The following is a 25,642-nucleotide window of genomic DNA, read 5'->3' as shown; positions in this document are numbered from 1 at the left end:
TAAAATAAATAAATAAATAATTGATGACGATTTCTCTTGGAAAGAACGAAATATTTAAAGTGCAATATTTATTTACTCTTTAAAAAAAGTTTTCTCGATTAAAAAAACGACCTGCTTCTGGAAAGGTAGGGTTTCTAGGGGCACGTTTCCCAGTATGCGGCTTTGCAATCGAAACTCTCGCTCGTACAGCACGGTTCTATGATGCTTTTTTGACAACGAATTACTTCTTTTGAATGCTTCTTATGTGCCAGAGTGCCACCTTGGTTGGAAACCCGATGTCCTTCTCTATCTCTTCCACTTTCCGCACGTCGAAGTCATTTCCTAAAAGAATGAAAAGACGAAAAATGACAGTGAAAGATCAATACTTTTGGGAAAAATGAACATCCTCAGCTGAATACCGCCTTTAAAAGAATAAGACTTTTATGCGTTTTGCTTTATTCGAGGTGGATGCAATGGCTCTACTCAAATGAGACAATATACCAATCCGTAATGTTAACACAAAAAAGATTATGAGGTGTTACAACCCTCCTGGGGACACCTGACGTCACGGGATCATAAGAATCTTAGTGCTCTTATTAGCCCACGTTATGGCGAACATTACAGATGCGGGAAAGAGAAGAAAAAGTTCCGAAGCAGTCCGAAAACCTAAGTTTGTGCATGAATATGATGAGCCTATCATGGGCGTGCACCGTCCAGATCAACATCGAGCGCCTTTCCCCGTATTGCATAGGTACACCAAATGTTGCGAGAGAAGTTTCTTTCATGCGATGACGTGGCTGTTTAAAATCACCTACCTGCTGCACAAAATGTTAATAAAAGAATTGTCCTGCCCTGACTGTAAAGTTTATTTTCTCGAAGAGATCATTGCTGAAGTTGTGTTCTCCAGGTGCAAGTAGTGAGGAAAATTACCTGTAGCGCCGCCAAATATGCGTCTATAAGGTTGTGAATCGGCTCATTTCCATCGCCAGATACCTCCCGATGCTGCTAAATGAAATTATTTCGTATGTGCTAAGTTTTAAAGATTCTAAGCTTTTCTGGCCATTACTAACTGGCCCGATCTGTCGAACTGTGTACGAAAATTTTTAATTGTAGTTAGGAGAACTCAAGTCTTGCATGAATCGTGCACGAAAATTATGAAATTAATGACTTATTTTTCCCTCGCGCAGAAAAATCTCAATTATAAAATGCTCCTTTCGCTCAGGCCGAATAGTTTTCACGGCCATATGAAATCAATGTGACGTAACAAATAATCTAAATTCTCGCGGTTATTTCTGACGCCCAGTGACACGCAGAATGTGGTGACAGTCGTAGGAAGAAGGTTTTCCAGTCCAGAATATATAGGCTCGATGGCAGGAATAAAAGAGCTAAAGTCGTTGGCAGTACGGAATATATTTGGCACTTCACATGACTGAATGTTTTAGGCATGTTGACACAAAGAAAAGATATTGCATGCAGAATATTTGAGCCTTCTTTAGAGTAAAACGACATAAAAATAGTTTCTTTGCATCGTTTACAGCAAAAATTACTGCTCATTCTTTGCAGCTACCAAGATCTCCTTCTGCCCACCAAAAAATGGCGTGGAACGCAGCGTGGTACACGAACGGTTAATTTTGATCTCAGTGACAATGTCGGTAACTGTGGCCACCATTTAATTTCTTAGCAGCTGAAAAGAAATGATATAAATTGGTGCCCGTGCCTCAAGACAGTGATAAAGCTCTCAAAGTTTATTCCAGCTATATAGACGCGTTACAAAGGCCTATGATTTAGACTATAATATTTTGGGCCGCCACGGGTGATTAGGATGCGCTGCTGCCGTTCTCTGATAATCGAAGAAAATGAAGGAAGCAGATAAAAGAGAAAATAAAGATCAAAAGCCAACTCTTGCTAATGCCGCCACATCTTCATATGTCGTCTACATTCGTCCCAATGATTACACATTTTGAATTAAGCCAGAAAGAGTAGTTTATTCCTAAGAATATTCTTACACGGTACAAAGAAGAGGGAGAAAGGTTTGAAATAAAAAGACAAACCATGAAGCGGTTCTAAAAACCACCGGGTATGTAAGAAAAGTTCTCGCTGAATTTGGGAACTTACCATAGAGTTTCAGCACAGTGGCGTCTGTTATACTGCGAGGAAAGTCTGCGGGGAAGGAAAATAGCTTGTAGTTTACTACGCAGTGTCTTCAACATGCGCGTTAATTGTGGCCGCATGTAGATATCTCTGCGCCCTTTGGGAAGCTATACTTCTGTTAAAGAGAATGCTTTTATTTCGGCATGTATTCTACGAGACCACCAGACGCTTGCTGCAGCGTTCGCGCGGCAAGGAAAAAAAAATCATTCCGCTTTGTGCATGTTTAAGAAAGAGTGGCGACATGCACGTGTGCCGATGATGCACGTCAAAAGCCTCCAGCGTTCCTAGCTTTTCAGTTCTCTTTTTGTTTTAGTTATCTCTTCCCTTCCATTAATTGAAATCCAAAGATTTTTCTTCGAAGGGAGTGACCTGGGGCGTCATACGTCTCTTACCATCTAGAAATGCAATAGAGACTGTTTGGTGTCAAACTGTTGCTACGTAATAGCATCGGCTAACAGCAGATATTCGTTATACTCCTTCCTTGAAACCATTACGAGCTTCTTGTTCCGACTCAAACAGTACATCAAAATTGAGCAGTCCGCCCTTCATTTCCGCACATTATTCTATACAGCACTGATGCTCCCGCTGAAGATATCTGGGACCTGGTCGTACGTAATTCCGTATAATTCATTTACACATCTTCAAGGTTCCTATATTTAAACCTGTCATTTAAGGCGGTGTGTGAAGTCTTCATCGTTTTCTGACGAATCAAAAATTAGACTCATTCGTGACCTATCGGAAACTTCGGCTACATTATGGATATTTTCGTCGCCTTTTCTAACATAATTGGTCTGTGTTAACGTCGAAATTGTACCGTGCTTTAATGCATGTCTTAAATTGTCCGCCACTTTTGTCTCTAAACTCTACAGGTCCTTCCTAGGTGTTATCAAATAAACAACACAGTAGCCACTGTTTTGTAGTTTTCTTCGTCCACATGTATACTCTTACCTCTTTCTTCTCATATTGCATCAATCGTTCCTGGATGACTCTCTAAATTTTAGAAGCGTCCATACTTCTTCATAGGAGCATGTACCACCCGCCGAGCACTTTTAAATCTAATGTTTATGTGAACTGCTGTTTGCATACTATGATTATGCTCCATATATTATTCCTACTTCTGTTCAGTGCCAACTTACAGTATGTCCACTTTGTTTTTGTCTTCGATGTTTTATGAAAGCAGCTCGGCACTGTATCTCTACATCCAGGTTTCATCACAATGCTGGTCTTATTACTTTCCCATCAGATTTCTCGTCAGTGAAGGAGCTATTACCCCTTTAATTACCGCTAAGACCTCGTACACTGAAGACGGTTCCGAGGCTTCTCATGAGTACGTGTCTACTGCCGGCGGCGTGGCTATTAAATCAGTTCCATTCAAGAATTGATTTTTTTTTTGCATGCGTTCCTTTTTTTTACTTCTCCCTGTGTCCTGGTACATTACAATTATCCTTCTGCGGTACCTGCGTCTGCCCTATATCTTTTCCGATAATTTTCGCGACACCCAGGATTTCAAACAGTGTTTGCAACATTTCCCAGTATCCTACGCTGAAGTACGAACTATCTGATAACAAAGTAATTACTGGACTTCATTTCAGGATATTTCGAGTCTTCTACACAAATTTATTAATTCTCTAAATTTTTTGCTCTTATATTCTTTAGTACAAGAACGTATATGGGTCTACCTACTAACCACGCTATAAGATTTATTTATGTGCACTCCAAAAAAGGTGTCCGAAAAATAAGAGGCCGTTTCCGCAACCGCCAACCATTTGGTATCTTTGTTTTGTTAAATGCTGTTATTATCTCTAATAAACGTCTACAACCACAACTCAGGTGTAACTTTGCTTTTGATATTTTCCGCTCGCTATCTTGTGTTTCTACAAGAAAATTTTTAACATACGCTCACTTTTTAACTTGGGCAATTTTTAACTTGGGCTGCAGGAGATCAATGACGGCTTCGCTGCAAGGAAGTTTGCCTCAGTAGTAAATGAAGCGGTCAAATATATTTTCTTTCATGAGCACATCACTTTTAGCTACATTTCTTTTCAGCAACCATGCTTATGCAATCAATGCACAAGTACGGTTCAAAAAGAAAAAAAATATTTTCCACTTCAGCTCTTATTCTTAAATTTTCTTATTCAAAAAGCGAAGCTTACTATCGTCCCCCGGTTCTTTAGATTAAATTTATTTAACCGCAGCTATTCAGATGCCTAGCTAGGTGCTCAACTGTACGTCGGCACTATACCCCTGCTTGACTACGTGAATCGCAAAGCATGTACTTAATCAATCGCCAATGGTCTTAGCCCAAGATGAATGGCTACTCCCGACTTTTGGTTAGAGGTTGTTTGCCTAAGAACCTTCAGCGGTTAAACCTTATTTAGTCGCTGTCATGTGCACGTCAAAAACGTCGAACCGTCAACAAGGAAACATGAATATTTTGCCTGTTACAGATGCATTCTTCGCCAGAAAACCCATGTCGCCTTAAAATATTAATCGAATTGGGCATGCCATTTAATTCAGACCTTTACAGAGCAGATATGTGGCTATTAAAACGAACCTTTGTAGTCTGGGTTGTCGTAGGATGTCGTCCACAGGCCGTACGAAAAGCCCGGAGCCAGAAGCGACTTCATGACGCTCACGTATCTGCGTACAAAGACGGCCAGAAGTACCACGGCAGCATTATGACGATTACTGTATGCCTGATAACGTATCTGAAGTGCAATGGAGTGTTCATGTTTGAAGCTCGGTAGTCTAGAATAAGTTCGTGAAAGATATGCGAGAGCATCCAAATGCCATGATCCAAATTTCCCGCGTCTTGTCTGGCGCGCAGAACTGAAGCAAATATCTTGACTGTGCACAATGCATTCTGAACAGAGCGAGTGTTTGAACCATTCAAAATACCATTTTGTGAATAAAGATATTTCTTGGTCAAATGTTTCTCGGGAATTCCCCCAAGGTGTAGTAGATTTGAAATAAGGAAGCAATTACTCAATGACAGCCACCCAAGCGCAGCCATACGGCTAGAAATGTACGCTATACAGCTTTCTCAGAAAATTCGCAGTTTTTTAACGGGGAAGTTTCTGAGAAACCTACCTAGCTTTCCATTGTAGCCGTATGGCTGCGCTTGGGGAGATGTCAAAGAGATTCCTTACGGCACATTTCACTGGTTAATTTACTGGTACAAACATTTTTCTCGCAGGATACCTGAATTCATGCGTGCCGGACGCATTAGTTACAGTATTAAATATTTCCAAAGGTTTTGCACCAGTCATATTAAGTCCACCATCGAAGTCTAAAGATTACAACCATCCTTAGTATGCTCGCTTTCACAAACTGAACAGAAATAGTTCATTGCGATTGGGCCTTAGTGCTAATTTTATCATTCGACTGCTCTTTTCCTCCTACCAACCGCAGGCCTTGTCCTCAAATGAGCAACAAAAAAATGCGGACATATGAAAAAGGGGCGGAATACGCTACACGCTCCTTTGAATAGATCATCAATCAACTTCAACGCAGACTAATGGGATCTGCTTCAGCAAACCTCCGTCTGCAGACTACTGGTGATATGCGCCAACTGAGCGTCTGGTTGCAATGTTTTTGAGGCACGCCCAGAGAAGGTCGGCAACTGTTTCGTCAGCCCAACTAAATAGCGCGTGTCCTCACATGCTCGTGGCAAAGAAATCTCTGCCGATGAGAACCAGGTGCAGGAGTAGGAACTTCTGGCGTCCATCCTTATCCAAATCAGCCGCCACGGTGGCTGAGTGGTTATGGTGCTCGGCTGCTGGCCCGAAAGACGCGGGTTCGATCCCGGCCGCGGCGGTCGAATTTCGATGGAGGCGAAATAATAGAGGCCCATGTGCTGTACGATGTCAGTGCACGTTAAAGAACCCCAGGTGGTCGAAATTTCCGGAGCCCTTCACTATGGCGTCTCTCATAGCCTGAGTCGCTTTAGGACGTTAAACTTCCATAAGCAAACAAACAAACGAACAGTCCTTATCCAAATCCTTTTAAGTACATGCCGAAATTAGAGCTGTGCGCACAATGATGATACGATCGATCGGGTTTATTAGATAAACTGCCATCACCTAGCTCTCTACCTCGCCCATTACATCAGCAACAAGATGGTAAAGATTTATTTATATCTGTATTTATGAATACTGTCAACCCTTTCTTGAGGGTCATTGCAGGGAGAGAAAATGAAGAAAAAATAAAATGCATATATACAAAAGATTGAACAAGCCTCATCGAGCATACTACAGTACAAGAGGGCATAAAAAGGCAACACAATTCACACCGCCGTACCTGCAATAAAAAAAAAAGAAATATTTGACAGTAAGTTAAGCGCGCATCCGTGCTTTACTTGATGACGTGCTTTACTCCCGTGCTTTACTTTTGACCTTGTCGTGCTCCTCCTCATTGAGCAATACAACGGGCTCTTCTTAGGTGGAATTTAAGACCGTACATATCACGCGAACGGCGTGAATGATTCGAGACAGTCTGCTTTAAGCAGCAGTACAAGGAAAGAAGACCGGGCCGTTCGTGTTGTTTTCTAGTTTTTGTTGGGCATGAGGCCACCGTCCCTCCAAAAAGGGCCGCGTGGCCTTGCCCTGGGAATGTCCGGCATATGCTTCTTCGTTACTTTGAAGGGCCGAGCACATGAAGTGTCTTCGGGTTGAATGAGATTCGATTCAGAACCTCTGGCTTCGGTATATGTTTCTTTTTCTTCTAGTAGGGAGCCAGACCGAGCTCAGATAGCATTTTGTAGATCAAGGAAAAATAAAAGGCACCGACCGAAAGAAAGATGATAAGATGTTTATGCTCCCATGCGAGAATCTTGTTCACCATCTAGAAAGACGATATGATGAAATACTCTCAAGGAAGTATAACTGCACCAATGTGCACTTAAACATTTTATTCTTTAAGGAACAAGTTAGGAACCGGTTAAAGAATTTTCATAGGAGCCATATTCAAACTCCCTTCTTGCGTAAACATTTTATTCTAGAAGGGACAAGTTAGGAACCGGTTAAAGAATTTTCATAGGAGCCATATTAAAACTCCCTTCTTGCGTAGTGATAAAATAAAAATGCAGGACGATCAGATATCTGATGCGACCATTCTGCGAAAAGCAATTTAGTTTACTCAGAATAATTTATTTGGCGCTTTAACTCTAGTTAATGCTTTTCTTCTAAGCTGAGTCTTAATACACACAACAGAACTTTTGTGGAGGGTTGAGTAGGTGGGTAGGTGGTGGGCAATGTTTGTGGAGCGGGACAGTTGGTGGGTAGGAAGCCCCGTACTTGGGGGTGGGGGGAAGAGTGGCCTGTCGCTGGTGCTTCTTAAAGGCACCTGGTTATCCTACGGCGCCTTTGAATTTGATTTCGCCGTTGCTTTTTCGTTCCGCTGCTAGGTAGGCTTAGGGTGGGTGGGTAGTTAGGTGTGCAGCTGCCTTGCAAGGTGGGAACTGTGGGGATATGGCGGGGGTGTGATGCCGCCGCGCAGGCGCGTCGGCCACCCAGGCCGGCATTTTCGTAGACTGACAGTAGCACTGCTTCTGCAGTAAAATGTGTGTGCTGAACAATTTGACTCAAACAGTAACAGTAGTACAGGACGTTTAAGATAGGCGTTTTAGAGCAATAGCTGCTTGAGAAGATTTTCAGTGCTATGCGAGGTCGGTGTCGTAATATACCGCATCAGCAAATACCGGCGTTCACGACGGACTCAGAATTTTTCCCAGTATCTTACGTCTATGGTTCGAACGACATGTGCGCCAGTAAAATAACTTGCGTAAAAGTCAAGAATAGAGGAAGGTATGAAGAGAAACAACAGGGCCTTCCTACATCTTTTCCTTCATGATCCATATGCACGAAGCATACTCATATGCTTCATATTAGTATGCATGATTAGGTACTTCTGGTAAGCTTTGACTCCATGGTCCATGGTGTTGGCGGTTTCATATGTGAAGAGGAAGCACTGTGCAGCAGTCACTGCGATTTCTTTGCAACGGGAAAGGCAGAAAATCTGGCAGTACTTTTCATTTGTGCGTCATAATTTCACTATATTATGGTTCCAATCTTCGCCTAAAGCTACATACATTGTAAAAATATCCGCAAAAATGAAATAAAGCTTTAATTCAGGAATAGACTAAAGCGAGCTAAGTGATTTCTGTCACGTGGTAAAAGTGCGCAACCCAAAGAAAGTAAAGTTAGGCTTACCGTCCTCTGTCCTCCTCTCGAACAGCCGTAATGCCTGAGCGGTCCCAAACGATCTCAATAGGCGGAACGCACTCCCTGAAAAAAGCAAAAATAAGGAGGCAATCCTGCGTCACGTTACCTTAGCCTCTCATCGGTTCTAATTTGGAGTTATACGTACTATTCTAGATGAATAGCCCTGGTACGCTGCATTCCGTTCTCCGCAAACAACCATTTCGGGAACGAGAGGCGTTGTTTATGCAAAAAATCCACCTGCCTGAATAGTTGTCATAATTAAAGTCTAGACAGCAACGCCATGCTGACCAAAACGCGCGCCGGAGGGTGCACGGTTAGGTTACCATGTCGCTTGGAACTGCCTCCGGTGCATAGCTGTCTAGTGTGCTGTTCGAACTACTGTATTTGAAAGCAACTATAGCTCACGCGGCATCACACTAAAGTATTTGAGTGCCTTCTTCAGTTAAGAAAACCGTCAAGCTGATTGAGCGTCCTACGTGTTAGATGAGAAGGAGAGGGGAAGGAGGGTGGGGTGGGGGATGCTTATGACAACACACATGACAACACGCTATTAGTGCAACGCTCAAAAATGTACCACCGTTTCAATTACGTAGTATATGTTTTCATTTTGTTCTTAAAACTACTGGCTGGCCCTTTGCACACGGCCTGCTTCATAGGCGCGCTTTGAAATAAGAAATTATCTCGGAACATTTTTTTTATATGCGCTTCTATGGGATGCGCTCTTCCAAAAAAAATCGGCTTTTAAATCACGTTTCCTGCTTCCATTTTTTTCTTCACGGATGTAACAGTTTTTTGTTAACGAAGAAATGACCTCAGAGGTGCTGTGAAAAATAAAAAAGAATATATTTTGAGAACTGAGCCACCACGGTGGCTGAGTGGTTACGGCGCTCGGCTGCTGGCCCGAAAGATGCGGGTTCGATCCCGGCCGCGACGGTCGAATTTCGATGGAGGCGAAATTCTAGAGGCCCGTGTACTGTGCGATGTCAGTGCACGTTAAAGAACCCCAGGTGGTCGAAATTTCCAGAGTCCTTCACTACGGCGTCTCTCATAGCCTGAGTCGCTTTGGTATGTTAAACCCCAAAAAACCAAACCAAACCATACTTTGAGAACTTCTGTCGAATCATTTTTATAGGATGTACCCTAGCTTTTACCCCCAGCAGGAAACAGCACCACCGTCCCATATTGCTGACGCAACAGATTCCTTTTAGAATTTCCTGCTGTCGCCTGCCTGAACCAACCGGGCACTACTGCAAGCGCTTACTACGACTATGTAGCTATCACTGCAAGATTTTTCGAATATTTACAACGTTCTAGCACGGGGAGCTTGCATCAGTGGAAAAAAATTTGCGGTGGTTCAGCTCTGGTTAAACCTGGAGTGCAGCGATAGCTACAGCTGGCCGAGTGGCGGTGCCGCCACGCTGAAGGCTCTAGGGTGCCTCAATGCCAGCGGCGCCGCGGTGGAGACTTCAGCGGCGCCGCCATATTGAATCACACGGGATCAGCGGCGCTAGCGTTTGTAACGGCGCCGTTCATGCTCTCGGCGCGCTTCAAAGTGCTTTAACTTGAAAGGCCTTTTGCAGCGAGGGCTACACTGGGCTACCAGTCGAACATTTCGCGGTACATGGGAGAGGCAAGTTGTGATTCATTATGGCGGCGTCGCTTAAGTTGTCTCCTCCCGGGCTTGAAGGCTTGAAATGCTACCGTAATGTAGCTACCGCTACAAAATTTGGGTCTACCTGTACAGGCTGTTTCACAGTAACTGGGGAACTGGGAGAGCGTAACCACCGCGCTTCGATTCGAGAAACTCTCCCGCTGGCAGCTCTGGAGAATCGGCGGCTAAGGCACGTCCGCAAGAAGCATGGGTGGCTGCTCTTGCCGCACTAGTGCCGTGTGCCGCCCATTCTCGCCGACTGTCGGCGGCGGCGCTCCGTGGAACCCGATGGTCCCGCTCTCTGTTTCCCTCTAAGCATGAAACAGCTTGTCATTCTCATCATCAGCCTGACTGCACCCACTAGAAGGGAAAGACCTCTTCTGTATTGCCCTAATTAGAGCTTTGTAGGGGGCTAGTTGGTCCTGCATACTGAGACTGGTTGTGGTGGTAGTTGTTGTTTGTTAAAATAATAGTAAAAAGGAAGCAAAAAATTTTTGCTAGCCCCGGCATCTGCCATCGATACTGAAGCACCTGAGTGGGGCAGCAGAAATAAAGGATAGCAGGCAGAATGGAGAAATCAAATGAAAAGGGGTGAGGGGACAGAAAGAGAGGATAGGGGGAGAGTAATATGTACAAACTATTTACACATTAAGAAATGTGTCCAGGTTGTGCGCGTGTTTGGTTCATTTTAGAGGAATTAAACCACACACGCGCACAGCACTGTGTTGGCTACAACTGGAGTGGGGCGTCCATTTATTAATCGTTCAAGGTAGAACTCTACTGAGACTGGGGAGCGGCAGATTCAAGACAAGGGGACAACACCACATAGGAACACCACGAGACACGAGCGCTCGTGTCTCGTGGTGTTCCTATGCGGTGTTGTCCCCTTGTCTTGAATCTAGCTCTCCCCAGCTTCATTAATTAACCCTGTCCTTGGCCATCAGCGGCCACCGTATCCCCGCAACCTTCTTAATCTCATCCGCCCACCTAACCTTCTGCCGCCCCCATGCTACGCTTGCACCTCTCGTGATTAAGTCCGTTAGCCTTAACAATCATCAGTTATCTTGCCTTAGCATTACATGCCTTGCTCAAGCCCACTTCTTTTCTTTTGATTTCGACTAGGATGTCATTAGCCAGCGTAAGTTCACCGACCCACTCTGCGCTCCTCCTGTACATCTACGCCTGTAAATCTGTACATCTCTGTACGACTTCCGATGTACATCTAGTCATCATCACAACCATCATCATCATTATCAGCCAAACTACATCCACTCAGGACAAAGGTCACTCCCAACCCTTTCCTGTGCCAGCTGCGCCACGTTACCTCCTCAAACATCTAGTGCACCAGTACATGTAAACCAACTGCACATCTTCATAAAAATAGCAGTCAAGAACGCGTTCATTTGTTTTGTAGCGATAGCTACATTACGGTAGCATTTCGAGCCTTCAGCGTGGCGGCGCCGTGGCGGTGGCGGCGCCGCCACCCTGTGCCTGCTTGGTCACGTGGTGCGGAGAAGCTGCCGGCGGCGCGACGCCGTGCCTAGTCACGTGGTTCGTCACCTGGTTGGTCACGTGACCAAGTTCCACTCGGCCAGCTGTAGCTATCGCGTAACTCCAGGTTTGACCTAAGCTAAACGACCGCCAGTTTTTACGCGAAGCATAATAGGGACACTACTTAGCTCAACCATAGCCCAGCCTGGCGCGGCCGCGACCACCAAGGCTAACTCCTGCTCCTCCCGCTAGGGGCGCTGCAGCCGAGCACGTGGTCTGACGTCACGACAGCTGAGGAGAGACGGGGCTCAACTCGCGCGGTCGCCGCGCGGCCGCGACCACCAAGACGAACTCCCGCTCCTCCCGCTAGGGGCGCTGCAGCCGAGCACGTGGTCTGACGTCACGCCAGCTGAGGAAAGACGGGGCTCAACTCGCGCGGTCGCCGCGCGGCCGCGACCACCAAGGCTAACTCCCGCTAGGGGCGCTGCAGCCGAGCACGTGGTCTGACGTCACGCCAGCTGTGGAGAAACGGGGCTCAGCTCGCGCGGTCGCCGCGCGGCCGCGACCACCAATGCTAACTCCCGCTCCTCCAGGAGATTGCTAAACAACGAAGAGACTAGCCTGACTTACGGGCAGGCGATACCGAATCCCTTTCACAAATCTATTATGCTTCGCATCCTAGGCTTAACCATAGCTAAGCCAGGCCGTTTTTTTCTTTTCTGGTGTACCGTTTTATTTTTTCATAAATAGGCGGCTCCTTAGCACTTATTTTTGAATACTGCCTTATTCAGCAGTAAAAAAGGCGCTGGTGGTGTGACCCCTTAATAAAGCACAATCCAACTCTGGGGTGCTGTCATGCTAATGGCGATGCCCTCAATTTCCACATTACTAGCAGCGGGAGGCTATTATAGCTAGCGCATCCTTAGATAACAAGCTAAAGCTCACGTACGAGGTTAGTGAAGCACCTCGGCCTACTGGAGTTCTGGAATGCGGACCCCGCCCATCTGACCGTCAAGCAGCTCTCAACGACTATTTCTGATTTAAATTTATTATCTCTATCCCCCACCACATTCAGTTTCCTCATTCTTTCCAAAGGGCTAGGCCACATTCGAAACAAAACGGAAGATAAGGAAAAGGGAAGGGCTTAAAAATTACAATGTGCCCTCAAAATTCCCAATCTTTGATTTTCCCGCTGCCTTCATGCGTTTGAGTGCTCACTTCTTTTAGACACCGGCGCTAAAATTATTAGCACTCCAAGATCGAGCGTATCGGCTTCTATATTGACCATTGCTTTGCTAGGCGCAGATATCTCAACTTGATCACCCAGGTACTGTCCAACATATGCCTTGCCTATTATGAGCTCGTTGTGAAAATCTGATCCTATCTTTTGCGGATTCCAACAATCGCGCGCAAAAATTTTATTACTTAAATCAGTGATAATTAGTGCTAACGCCATGTCCCAATTATCCAAGTGTCTTCCAATCTGCCGATGGCTGCGCGAACAAAGGCGCATACAGAAGACGAATGCAGAAAATCAGCCCCCATTGCAAGCGCCGTTGAGAGTCAATCGGCACCAAAACCCTTCGGTTTTGGCGTTGGAATTAAGCCAATCATTCTCATGACAAACGAATCCAACCACTACTCCTATGAGATCATGAGTTCCCACGAATGATAGGGTCACCTGACCGCTCATGGGACAATTTCTAGAGCCCCTGTCCTCCGAATCACGCTGTCTGTGGTCGCTTGAAGCCGATCTCATCGTTCAGCAAGAAACCGCGTTGATCTTCTGCCACGACGTACAACAGTGAAGTCTTTGTTGCCATACACTACGAATGACGCCAAATGTACACAATGCAAGGGCGAGGAATATGACCTACGCAGAAGCCAGTCCGTATTTTGATGATTTCCAAAACTTCCATGTTACTGTCACTCACAATGCACGGCTAGAGAATTCGCTGCCTATAAATATGAAGCCCCAAGCATTATGTGCCCCTCGGCGTTGGAAAGTGTAATTTATTTGGCAAAAAACCTCTTACTTGTATGCTTGATCCAATGACTGTCTGAAGAGGACCTTTTTCATAAGGAAACGAACCAGTTTGCTAGTCGTGGGCACTAACTGCTGCTTGCGGCATATTCGTACAGTGCTTATTCAAGACGTTGATTATTTTCTTAACAAATATACGAAGCAACCAACGAGGAAAAGAAAAAATATACACCGGCTGAGACACCTTGCTGCGGCACGCCAGATAAGAAAAAACCTATTCGGGCTCTCCAGATAAACTGGAGAGCCGAGTTTCAAAGCCTCATTCTGCAGAGAGCTAATCGGTCCTGAAGAGGAAAGCGAAACCACCAAAACAGAAATGGAAAAAAAAGGTGTCCTGGGGGTCGAACTTGTACGTATGTTCATGAACCGCAAATGCGTGCCATAAGGCTGTCTTGAAAAGTATGCAGGAGTGAGTGCAATAATTCTATGAACTGGCAGCGGTAAATAAATGTCATCATGAAATATTTTATGGAAGCCAGCATTTGTGGATCTGCGAAAAGTAACAAATACCCTTGCCGCCGCAGTGGCTCGGAGATTAGGATGCTCGGCTGCTGCCCCGAAGGACGCGGGTTCGATCCCGGCCGTGAAGGTGGGACTTCAATGGAGGCGAAACGCTTGAGGGGTGAGTAATGTGCGACGTCAGTGCACGTTAAAGAACCGCACGTGGTCGAAATTATCCGCAGCCCTCCGCTAAGGCATCCCTCAGAGCCTTAGTCGCTTTCGGATTTTCAACACCATAAAACAAAAAATAGTAAGTACCATAGCATCCTACCAGGCTTCCCATGCCTCATTTCATTGGCCTTGTGGGTGCATGGGATAAACAATAGCTCCGTGCTCAGAGGAAGTTGCAGGTCTCTAAACTTTACATCGAGATAGCGCCACAACTGCAACGCGGGTGTTTTGCGCTCACGCTACAGCTGCATCCGTTCGGCAAAATTTTTGGTGTCTGTCTTGCGATGGATATTTTTCCGACACTGTTGACCTTCCTGTCATATGTCAATGTCATGGTCTTCCCCGTTTTAACTGCTGTATTGTTACTTTTTATTGTTACTTTCTGCTGTATTGTTACTTTCACTGCTCTGCGTGCACCTCTCTAAAAGGTGATGTGCTTTTTGTGAGCACGTGGCATTAAATAAATAAATAAATAAAAATCACCATTCGGGAAAGGTTATTCAATACGCCTATTCGTTTTGTTCTCAGTAATTTTGCCTCAAAGGACGCAAGGGCCGATGGCCCTTGCGATGGCCCTGTTTGGCCGATGATCAAACATATGTCGAAGTTAGTTAACCGCGGATCAAATTAGGTAGTCAGAGAATCTCTATGACAAAAAAACGTCGCCAACACGTGCAATAAGGTTTAAGCGCCGAATTATAATAAATATGTCTATACCTACCAGCAGGCCAGTATCGACGAATTTAATACTGTGTCTTAGTGGGCTTCCGGGAAAGAGTGGCTAACAAGTGGGCCCAGGTAACCCGCCACATTCGTATTTTCCTAACTCGCAGCTCTCGCTCTTCGCGCCGCCTGGAATCATTGCATGTACGTGACTGAGTGGCACAGGTGCAGCTGATAAAGTCGCAAAATTTTTCACACAAAACTTTCTTGCCCTCCACGGCACCCACGAATCTGTCTTCACGACAGGAGAACAGTGTTTTCTGCAGATTTTGCTCCAGAATGTCAAACTATACTCAGGCGAACAATTGTACCTACAACCCATGTTTGTCGTTAGATAAAAAATGACGGTGGTTTAGCTTTGGTTAAACCTGGAGTGACGCGATAGCTACAGCTGGCCAAGGGGAACTTGGTCACATGACCAACCACGTGACGCACCACGTGATAAGGCAAGGCGCCGGCGTGCCGGCGCAGCCGCAGGGTGGCAGCGCCGCCACCGCCACGGCGTCGCCACCCTGAAGGCTCGAAATGCTACCGCAATGTAGCTGTTGCTACAAAACGATACCGATGTGATGATCAAAGCGTACCTGTGGATCGAGCACAACGAGCTGACTTTGCTGATTTTTGTGGTTTTTGCAAATAACGCTTAGTTGCGGAAAAGAATGGAAATGACGCCAATTTTGTTCCTGCAAGGCACAGCAACCTCCGAGGACGCTGGACGGAATACTCTACATAACGTTGCCGACGAATCCAAGCAGAACCTCGTCATTACATGCGCAACGCCAGACAAAAGTTAGTTACAACATTGCTGCATCGCCACTTACTTGGAAAAGTCGAAGATGCTGCAGATGAAGATTGTGAGCCTCCCGTCACGTGTCTGGAGAATGATGACATACCGGGCATTAGGAAATTTACGAGTGATTTAAAATGTTCGGTAATCAGACAACACAAAAATTGCGAAAACTGATATAGCCTCTCTAAACAGTGCCCTCAAGGAGTCGCGCGCATTGTGCAGTCACTCTGTAATTCTTTGTTTTCGTTAAAATTTATTGCTCGACAATCTTTGTCCTTCGAACGACATTTTGCCTTCATCAAGCGGAAGAATTTTTGCTACGCATCGTGTCAGCATAATATAATTAGCAGGAACCAGTTAGTCATTTGATTTGTACAGCCATGTTACGGCAACGATAGATCGTAGAACAAAGCTCGTTTCCCTTGGCTTGATAGTTTGTAAATAAGATAGTGTTAAGATTTATTTAAATATATTTGCTACCTGCATGTAGCGCCCTGAATTGTATTTGTCCAATTGCTGATTCTCAAACAGCGAGCAAAATTATGACGGCGTATGGCTCCGTGGGCATTTTAAACTTCACAACGGTTAAAAAGTGCCGCAGTTAAAAATTCGGCGTATTTAAGCTTTTTTTTAACGTTCATGGCCAAAATCATCGCTTCAAGACTATGTTGCAGCTTTCAGCACTTGTCTGAGTACTCCAATTGGAAAGTGCTATTTGCGTCGCTAAGATTACGACCTGTAACCGTCAGCTAAAATGGAGACTCCAAATTGTTTTTCATTGTTCGCTGCACAGTAAATTTAGTGAATAATCATTCACGCACTTTAAGAGCAGCTTCGCCAAACCGGGCTTACAAACCATATTTCTCACTTGAAGTAGCGTGACAAGGCACAACCACTATTTAAAGAATTTCAGTGGTTCACATGAAGCCTGAGCCTATTTTTGGCCTATGAAACCATCGTTTAGTACCTGGGTGCAATGTCGCAGTCTGTGTAAATATATGGAAAGTCCTAATGACCGGTTTTAATACTTGTTGTAGTGTGCCGCGGAGTCAGGGCCGGTTGCATGAATAACAAGAACTTAAGTTTAAGCGCCAACCATACTTTTGAACGTGTATGCTTAGTTTTTATGTTTATTTTATCGCGCTGTGCCACATAATTGTGTGGTGGGTTTTCAATGCTTACTGAGTATAGTAAGAAAGGAAGAAATGTAAAAGAAAGAGCAATGAGCTTAAGAGTCCTACGCCCTAGTTAGGAAGGAAAGCAAAGCTGCCCCTGTCGTGTCCATGTATGGTAACCATCTAGCCACGATTTAGACACTTCTATATATATGTCCTCAGACCTGTAGCATTCAAAAGCAGTAGCACCTCTTAAGACTTCATTAGGCGGGACTGGGGGTCACATAGGGGAAATCTAAAAAAATAACGCAGTGTCGGAAACGACAGGTATAGTATTTATAAGGTCTTTTTAATTATTTCCAGCAATATTTTCCTCGAAGGCGGCCTTGAAGTTATTTAAAAAATATTTTTGGGACCGTAGGCAGCAAGAAAGTGCTGGAAATTTCGGTGTAAATGCCATTTTTCTCAAAAGTGCCTTTCGAGAGACTTTTGAGAATGACTGACATCTCAATGGCTTCGCTAATATTTATGTGATTGGTTACATTGTTCTCCTAGATAAATTCTGCATGCAGTGTTTTCCTACTTTTCTGAATTACTTTCCCATTCTTTCAATCTGTGAATATCTTTACATGGTGATAATAAGCGCATTATGCAAGCGTGGTTATAAAATTCGGTGTAGAAAAAATAAGACTGCTAAAAATATTTCGAGAAGTCACTTCATCAACCAAGCGTTTTGAGTAAAACAGTGACTGCAGGCTCCTACCATATTTTGGTGTCACGCCAGGATCTTTGCAAATTTCTTATAGCAATGAAACATAACATTTTTTATTGTCCATACTTCTACAAATACCTCAGTGAAATTCTGTTTTTAAGCTTTCGATAGACTCCCAATACGCATGCCAAATTTCTCTGCTGTGCGCCACAAAATAAAAAAAAATAGCAGTGGCCTAGCTCGGCTATGCCAGGATATACGTAGCGTGAGCTACGCTGAGCCAATGAGCATCAATTGCCGCTGAGCAGCAATTTTGCTCTCCTTCTCTATGGCTATACCAAACTGGCAAACGGCTTGCTATATGCATACCCCCAATGATACCTCTGCACATGCGCACAAAATGAGAGGCGCTATCAAGCGGCTCCGGCGCAGCGTCAGACTTGGCTACTGCGCAACGGAGGCGCACAGCTGGGCACGCGCCGGCGCCAGTGCGTCTGCCGCGGCTACGATGTCGCTCCTCTGAAATGCACACCGGCGAGGCGCGCGTGTCGGCGGCGGTTCCGGCGCGCTAGCTGTGCGCCATGTGACGTCACTGCTCCTCGCGCATGCGCAGCACGGCTGTCCAGGAGCCCCGCGAAACTGCTCAACCTCGGCCAGTGTAGCTCACGCTACAAAAATTTACCTCCTATTCTCGCGCGCACCCTTAAGGATGAAAGTGCCACTGTCCAACGATTTCGTCTCTTCAGGGGAACTGGATTTCAGCTGGCACAGGGTCGCTCCGAGACTGGCTCAAAGGATGCAGAAGGGGGCATGGTTGCACATAGTCGTTCAGCTGTTACTCTGCATGTGAAATTGCATGGTCCTCTCTGCTCAGTCAGCCCTCTAAATCCAAAAATACGTTTTCCTCTAGGCCATGCCTAGATGCATTTGTACCTGCGGAGTGAGCAGATTGTGTACGGTTGTTCTGTTCCAGCTGGCAGCTTCACAGAAGCTGTAGTCATGCCGGCGATATTGGTCATAACCTTCAACATATAGTCCAAAAAATTCGTAGTAAATGCGAGGTTGTCAACCTTCTCACAGCTCCCTGTTTGTCGGGCGCCTCAAAGATGTGCCGAATTTGCGATTACTACGCTTCATTCTCTACTTTCACTCGGTGGCGTTGTTGGTGCTCACATTGCAGACACAGCTTTTCGACTGGCGCGTGGGAGAGCTCATAGCTCTTTTACTGTGATTGTGGAAGCGAGTTTCGTGCGCTTGCATGACACACGACCGCGATCTCATGGAATGCTCTGAGAAAGTCAGCTCATCGTGTGTAAAACTTTCGACCTTTTCTGTTACTGCAATCACGAACCGATATCGCATGTTCCGAAGCAACACTTTCCATCGATGGATAGCAAACTCTAGGTTAAAGTCTGTCCCTTGTCTCGTGTATTCTAGTGACGTGTTAATGCCCATTTTTACATGCCGCTCCCAAAATGCGTTCCTTGAATCTCATGCATCCTCTCATAGTTCTATCCATGTCGCCTGTTTCAAAAGGTCAGTACTAACAATGTGAGTGAAGAATATCCTTGCAACTACCCACCTTTAGCACTCTGCAGCCAAGAACAGGACATACGGTCTCGGACATAGCGAGGTCGTTCTCGACAAAAAACTGCCGCCCAACGTCTTCGACGTATTCGACGCCGTAGACGACGTGTCCCATCGCGTAGAACCTGGGTATTGCGTGTGCAAACTGATGACTCGCAGTTACAGTCTACATAAAGAACAAGAGATTCCAAGTAAATATAAGCGTGGTTATACAGTAACTTCCTGCACGACAGCTTGGAAGCTGCGCTGTCAGGTCGCGAACATAGCTGATATCAGTGGTGTCAGGCTGGATAAATCTAATGTACCAATGGAATCGCAACGGCAATGTTTATTCCCTCACTGGATTTATTTTATGAAACCACGAACGCATGACAAGGTTAACGATTATCGCATCGGGAAAATTAAACTATAAGGGGAAGTATGACCAATGATCTAACTATAAGAACTAATTATGCGAATAGTGACCATTCTGGGGTCTGGATATTAAGCTTATAATGCGAGGAAAGCCAGTTGGGGACTAATGAAGGTGATTGTTTCATCTGCAAATTCTAGTCTATCCAAGAATACTATTAAAACCGCACGTGCTGAACATAACAAACCCTTTAAATGGTATGCTGTCACATCCATCGCTACGAACAACTAAATGCTTTAACTACTAGAATACCACGCTTTCTCATGCTCTCTCTCCTTCTTACTCGTAGATATGCTAGATAACATAATTAACCTGCATCAAATTTTTAAAAGAATCAAGCGGAGGGACTCTCACCAGCGGCCCTTAACTAAATCAAAGTACACCAGAAAGTGAACATTTATTGGTTTTTTTTTGGGGGGGGGGGGAGGAAATGGCGCAGTATCTGTCTCATATATCGTTGGACACCTGAACCGCGCCGTAAGTGAAGGGATGAGGGAGTGAAAGAAAAAAGGAAGAAGGAGGTGCCGTAGTGAAGGGCTCCGGAATAATTTCGACCACCTGGGGATCTTTAACGTGCACTGTCATCGCACAGCACACGGGCGCCTTAGCGTTTTTCCTCCATAAAAAAAAATACGCTAAGGCGCCCGTGTGCTGTGCGATGTCAGTGCACGTTAAAGATCCCCAGGTGGTCGAAATTATTCCGGAGCCCTCCACTACGGCACCTCCTTCTTCCTTTCTTCTTTCACTCCCTCATCCCTTCCCTTACGGAACAAGGGAGGGAAAACCTCAGGGTGTTTGCCAACGTTCCGGCAAGAGGACTTGTCTTCGCCTAGAAAAAGACCTCTTGCCTAAACGTTGGCAAGCACCCTGAACGTTTCCCCTCCCTTGTTCGCTTTGTGATTATCAGGAGCCATGTGGCCAATCTCTGACCACCAATGACTAAAAGAAAGTTCAGTGATGAGAAGGCGAACAACTTTGATAGGACAAGAAAGACACAACTAATGTGTCCTTTAGTCTGGCATGATACACTTCTACCTCTCGGTTTTTACACGACGTATAGAGAATACGGAACCATGAGACGAATCGTGGATTTTTTCGTAATTATTTTTCCAAGCGCTACTTCGGTGAAGAACTGCGGGCAGTAAATCGCAAGGCAAGGCTCTGATGATCCCATAATGTCCAACAGCAACCACTCAACATTAATCTGCTGCCGCTCCTCCTTGAAACCTAACCACATTTTAATTGTTTACGAGTGTCCAACACAGAATAATAATTAAAAAAACAACAATTAGTTGATGTGTTTTCTTCGGCACGAGTAACTTGGGAACAGGAGAAATGCGACAGCGATCCGCTCACCAGTGCAGCTCTCGGCCCTTGCCGCACATTGGTACGAAGACTGTGGCGGATTTTTTGCCATCCAAGATCAGTTCCTGGTGACGGTCGAGGAACCTGCACCGGTGCGATGTTACGATGTTAGGGATTGTAAAATGCAGATCCGTGGCGCGTGATACTGTACTGCCACTCTCTGTGGTCCTTTTACTAGAATGGTCAGTGATCTGGTTTCACACGCTTACGGAAAAGCGGAACAAATTGTGGGTGCGTATATAGAAGAAAAAATTACTGTTTCCAGAGCCAAGACGGAAACTGCCATATGCTTGACGTCAAGAATGCCACAGGCTATATGTAATATGTTTCGTGTGTGGTTATATTTAGCTGCTATTCTAGCGTGGCCTCTCCTTTTCGTAGTTTCGTCATTCAGTAGAGGAATGTGTCTGTATTCTGCCGGTATAGTGAAATAGGAGAATAATAATAATAATAATAATAATTGGTTTTTGGGGGAAAGGAAATGGCGCAGTATCTGTCTCATATATCGTTGGACACCTGAACCGCGCCGTATGGGAAGGGATAAGGGAGGGAGTGAAAGAAGAAAGGAAGAAGAGGTGCCGTAGTGGAGGGCTCCGGAATAATTTCGACCACCTGGGGATCTTTAACGTGCACTGACATCGCACAGCACACGGGCGCCTTAGCGTTTTTCCTCCATAAAAACGCAGCCGCCGCGGTCGGGTTCGAACCCGGGAACTCCGGATCAGTAGTCGAGCGCCCTAACCACTGAGCCACCCCGGCGGGGCGGAGAATTACTGTGAAGGGATATTTCTGCGCTAATTAAAGGAATGTGATAATTTTAAATGTATCAACTGTGGTGTACGTTGTAGCCCATAGTGTAGTGTAGACTACTAAAAGAAACGGAGCTATATTGTTCTGCACTTAAGGAATGATATTTCTCAGATTGAAGCGAAGATAATCCCTTCATTTTTTCCGACAAACACTGGAAGCCAACGAAGGCTTATCATGTTATTTCTTGGAATATAGTAAAATAGAAACCGAATTTGTTTCAGTACCCTAATGACGTATGACTATTTAAAAAGCTCGAAATATTCAAAACGTGAACAGGACAGGTATACTGAAATAATACAAAATTTTCATTAATATTCTTTCCCACCTAGATGGGATCGAAAGTTGAATACGTTTAACAAGATGCTGAAGAGTTGACTACGCTTCTTCAAAATACAGACGATTTAGATGTGGGATGCGCCTACACTTCCCTCAGGTTTATATTTCTCTTTTAACTTTCTCACTCGGATGGAATAGAGTCTGTGAAGTTCGCTGTACTTTCCTCAGCACCATTCAGTCTCTTGATCGCGAGGAATACCGCGTTTGTGGCGCCACCTAGCCACAGAGGGACTCCCGACGGGGAATTTGTGGCGGCGGGGGCGGGACCCGTCCCGTCCCCGTCTCCTGATGTTGTAGGGGATGTCTTTGTGTTCGCGCCGTCAAGGGCGTAACCCATCTTGAAGATGCTTAGACCGGTACAGAGGTCGACATGTGTGTGGAGCCAAGGGGTTGCTGAGCTTCGGGCATGCGGGAGAGGCACTTCGCACAATCAAGGGACCAAGAAGTCCTTATTCTCTTGACGACTGTTATTTTTTTTTTCTGTAGAGAACCGACCGTCTGGGATGATCGTTCCTTCAGCAACCGTTTGTCTCGCATGCACGTGTGCGAAAGAGAAGACAGATGTCAAGGTTAGGAATGTAGTAACTTCTGTGCCGTGGTAAATGGTAATGTTGTTTTTGCTGCTTGTGTGTTTGAATGCAACCTCTCCTTTCCCAAATGCTTGGCTGTTCGAGAGAATCGCACTTTTGGCTTCCCTTTCGCCGACCACGGTTTAGTCGATATTCTTTCCCCAATCTGTGATTTGTTGGCGAAAACCTTATTTTCCTTTCCCTAACCATTGATGGTGAGGAGGGTCGCTCGTTAGCTTGTTGGTTGCTGTCCCCGCTAAGTGCGGAAACAGAGGGGTTAAAAGTCAGTGCTCAGGGGTGAACCGGAGCTGAGTTCGTCTGATCAACGGTTTAGTCATATTATAAATAGTTTCCCCTTGATCGTTCCTTCTTGTTTTATCTACGTTGTAAATAAATAGCGAATCTTCTCCTTTCCTCGAGTGACATGAATGTTTGCGAGTTAGAACCACCAAGTCACCAAGAAACTCCGATTTCATCATCAACAAGGTGTTTCCTCTCATCACCACGTGAAGTGGAAACTCAACTAAGTCTTTTCACGCTTTTCGTGACAACTACGTTTTCTGATGGTCAGTTACTTTTTCATCTTCATCTGGAATGACAAGGCGAAATAGTGCCTAACCGCATACTTCGGCGCGCCTAATTGCTGCCTGGGCAAAAATTCCATTCCAAAGGCCGCCAAACACCTCGGCGTCCAAGCATTGCGTGTCATTACTTTAAACGTAGTAAACCACTTTTAGGATCAGTACAATGCGTTTGTAGATTTCATTCTCTCCTTATAGTCTCGTGGTCTCTTTCCTTCAATGGCTTTTAACAAACTCAGGAGACCTATTGACTCAATGCTCAAATCACAGAAGTGGGCTACGACCAAGCGAATGAGCACATGATTCCATAAAACCTTGCCCAAAGTGGGGCCGATTTGGGCTATTTTGTAGCTTTACTGCCAACAATCTTTTGCAGAGGATAACTGCCCGGCTAGCTTTCTCGCTTACTGCCATCTCTCTCTAGTCTGCCAGGTGCTTGCAAAATCACTGCGTCCGAAATGGCTCTTGCTGTTGCAATTGCGATAAATAACAAACAGTGAACAGCGGAAACTTGATTACGTTCATAAACCGATACCTAAGGGCTTAAACGCACTGCTATATCTCGTGCCATTCCCAAAATGAGTGAGGTTCAAAGGGAACGTAATCGCAGATAGTTGCGCTTTCTCAAGCTTTCGATGCTAGGTCGCCCCGCTGCTGCAGGTGCCACAATGTGGGCAAGCCCTCATAACTCCATGTCAAAAGTTCGTGAGCTGCTTAAAACGCGCATGCTTGTTTCGACTCTACCTCTTTTCGCGGGCTTTTTTCCTAGCAACCGCACGCGCTTTCTACGCGAAACATCGGAAGGCACGCATTAGTCGGGATTTTATGACTCTCCACGTTTCAGTTATTATGAAACGATTTCTGCACACATAAAAGACGTACTCAAGAAAACGATGAAGGCGTAAAGAGCGCAGTCTGCATCGTTTTCCTATGTTCGTCCAAGTACGCACAAACTCGCCCAGCAAGAGCTTCATCTAAACTGTCGCTTCAAATACAAAATTGTTGCGCACTAGCAAAGCCCAAAAGTTAATAAACAAAAAAAACCCACAGAAGCGTGCAACGCTGGGCCGGTTGGTGACACATTTGTGAAGAAAGTTTGAAGAGGAGATTCAACATGGGGCTCAAATGGAGCACGTCGATCCAGAGATATCAAATACTATGGCGTCGTTGAGGGGGTTTAAGTGAATTTTTATTTGTTAATAAAGACAGCATGGAGGCGTCAATTTGTTGTACTTGTTTACTTTTCCAGTGTTATTCGCATCGTATTGTGCGCGGCGTACTTTGATCTCTATAAGTACATCTGCAGTTTCCTTGAAAATGCTCATGCCAAGTCTCACGCGCTTGATGTCGTTTGGAAAGTAAGCAACTTCTGCTTCTACATTACCCACTGGCGTGGTCGGAATATAAGTGGTGGAGCATGAACGTTTCATGATACGGGTGTAGACTGCAACAAATATACAGCTGAGAGTTAGCGACTGTCATGCGTGCTTCTCGCTTTTTGTCCGGCGTGTTTGAGGTAGGCAATTATCCAAATGATTTTGAGGATCAAATGTTTCACAGTATTGCAAGCTTACACTGTTCGTTCAAGGCGATGGCCAACAACATTGCTGAACTGCACTGACGACCACGTGTTCAGTATTTTATTCCCGTAGTTGTGTATACCTGTGCATATAAGTCGAATCTAGACACGTGCGCACGTACCTGTTGATGCGCAAATTGCCGTGCCATGGTACATCGCCCTGGGCCCACCGCTGCGCCCAGTAGCCTTGCAGGGAGTCTTCAGTTTTCTTCATTTCAGCGCAAGCCATGCCTTATCAGTTGCAACTGAAAGGATGCAAAACGTTTCGGCACTGAACCTTTGGCGTGAATAGCCAGTCTCAGGATGGGGATTTCAGTTTTTAAGCTAATTATGTGACTCAAAAGTAGAATAATACTAGAGGGGAAAATATTTCCTCTGCAGTGCATTAAATGAAATTAAAATTGTTTGAAGGTTATGTTTTACGTGATTGCCCTCTGAGGCAGTAAATTAATTTCGACTTTTTTGTCCACATGACTCTTTAACACCTCAGTGACACCCAAATGACTATTAAAAAGATGACAATGCGAATTCCCTTCCAGTACGCATTTCCGTCACGAAAGAACTGAACCTTTCCTTTGTAAACCACCACCCTTGCCGAGGAGAAGAAATACGCTTGGGTAGTGGCATAGGTAGCTCAATATGTTAAACAAAGTCGGCGCAATAATAATAATAATAATTGGCTTTTGGGGAAGGAAATGGCGCAGTATCTGTCTCATATATCGTTGGACACCTGAACCATGCCGTAAGGGAAGGGATAAAGGAGGGAGTGAAAGAAGAAATGAAGAAGAGGTGCCGTAGTGGAGGGGTCCGGAATAATTTCGACCACCTGGGGATCATTAATGTGCACTGACATC

The 25,642-nt window shown here is 45.2% G+C and overlaps 1 protein-coding gene across 1 annotated transcript; it reads right to left on the bottom strand.

Annotated features, from left to right (window-relative positions):
- Positions 1–220: 220 nt before the first annotated feature.
- On the bottom strand, positions 221–25,034 carry LOC144108327 (thiopurine S-methyltransferase-like). The gene is made up of 8 exons (XM_077641587.1): positions 24,911–25,034; positions 20,905–20,997; positions 19,132–19,261; positions 15,754–15,806; positions 8,340–8,414; positions 4,685–4,770; positions 2,095–2,139; positions 221–321 (listed from the first exon to the last, which is right to left on the bottom strand). The coding sequence occupies exons 1-8, from the start codon at positions 25,015–25,017 to the stop codon at positions 221–223; spliced, it is 690 nt and encodes a 229-aa protein (XP_077497713.1). The 5' UTR covers positions 25,018–25,034.
- Between the last annotated feature and the right edge of the window lie 608 nt (positions 25,035–25,642).

This window comes from Amblyomma americanum, chromosome 10, assembly GCF_052857255.1.
Source record: "Amblyomma americanum isolate KBUSLIRL-KWMA chromosome 10, ASM5285725v1, whole genome shotgun sequence".
Taxonomy (NCBI): Eukaryota; Metazoa; Arthropoda; class Arachnida; order Ixodida; family Ixodidae; genus Amblyomma; species Amblyomma americanum.
This window is presented reverse-complemented; position numbering and strand designations above follow the sequence as displayed.

Excerpts from the sequence above, each read along its gene's own strand:
- LOC144108327 (XM_077641587.1), bottom strand. The coding sequence starts at position 25,017 with ATGGCTTGCGCTGAAATGAAGAAAACTGAAGACTCCCTGCAAGGCTAC. Across the intron at positions 8,415-15,753 it reads AGCATCTTCGACTTTTCCAA|GGAGTGCGTTCCGCCTATTG; the intron begins GTAAGTGGCGAT and ends TGCTTTTTTCAG. Across the intron at positions 322-2,094 it reads CACTGTGCTGAAACTCTATG|GAAATGACTTCGACGTGCGG; the intron begins GTAAGTTCCCAA and ends TCATTCTTTTAG.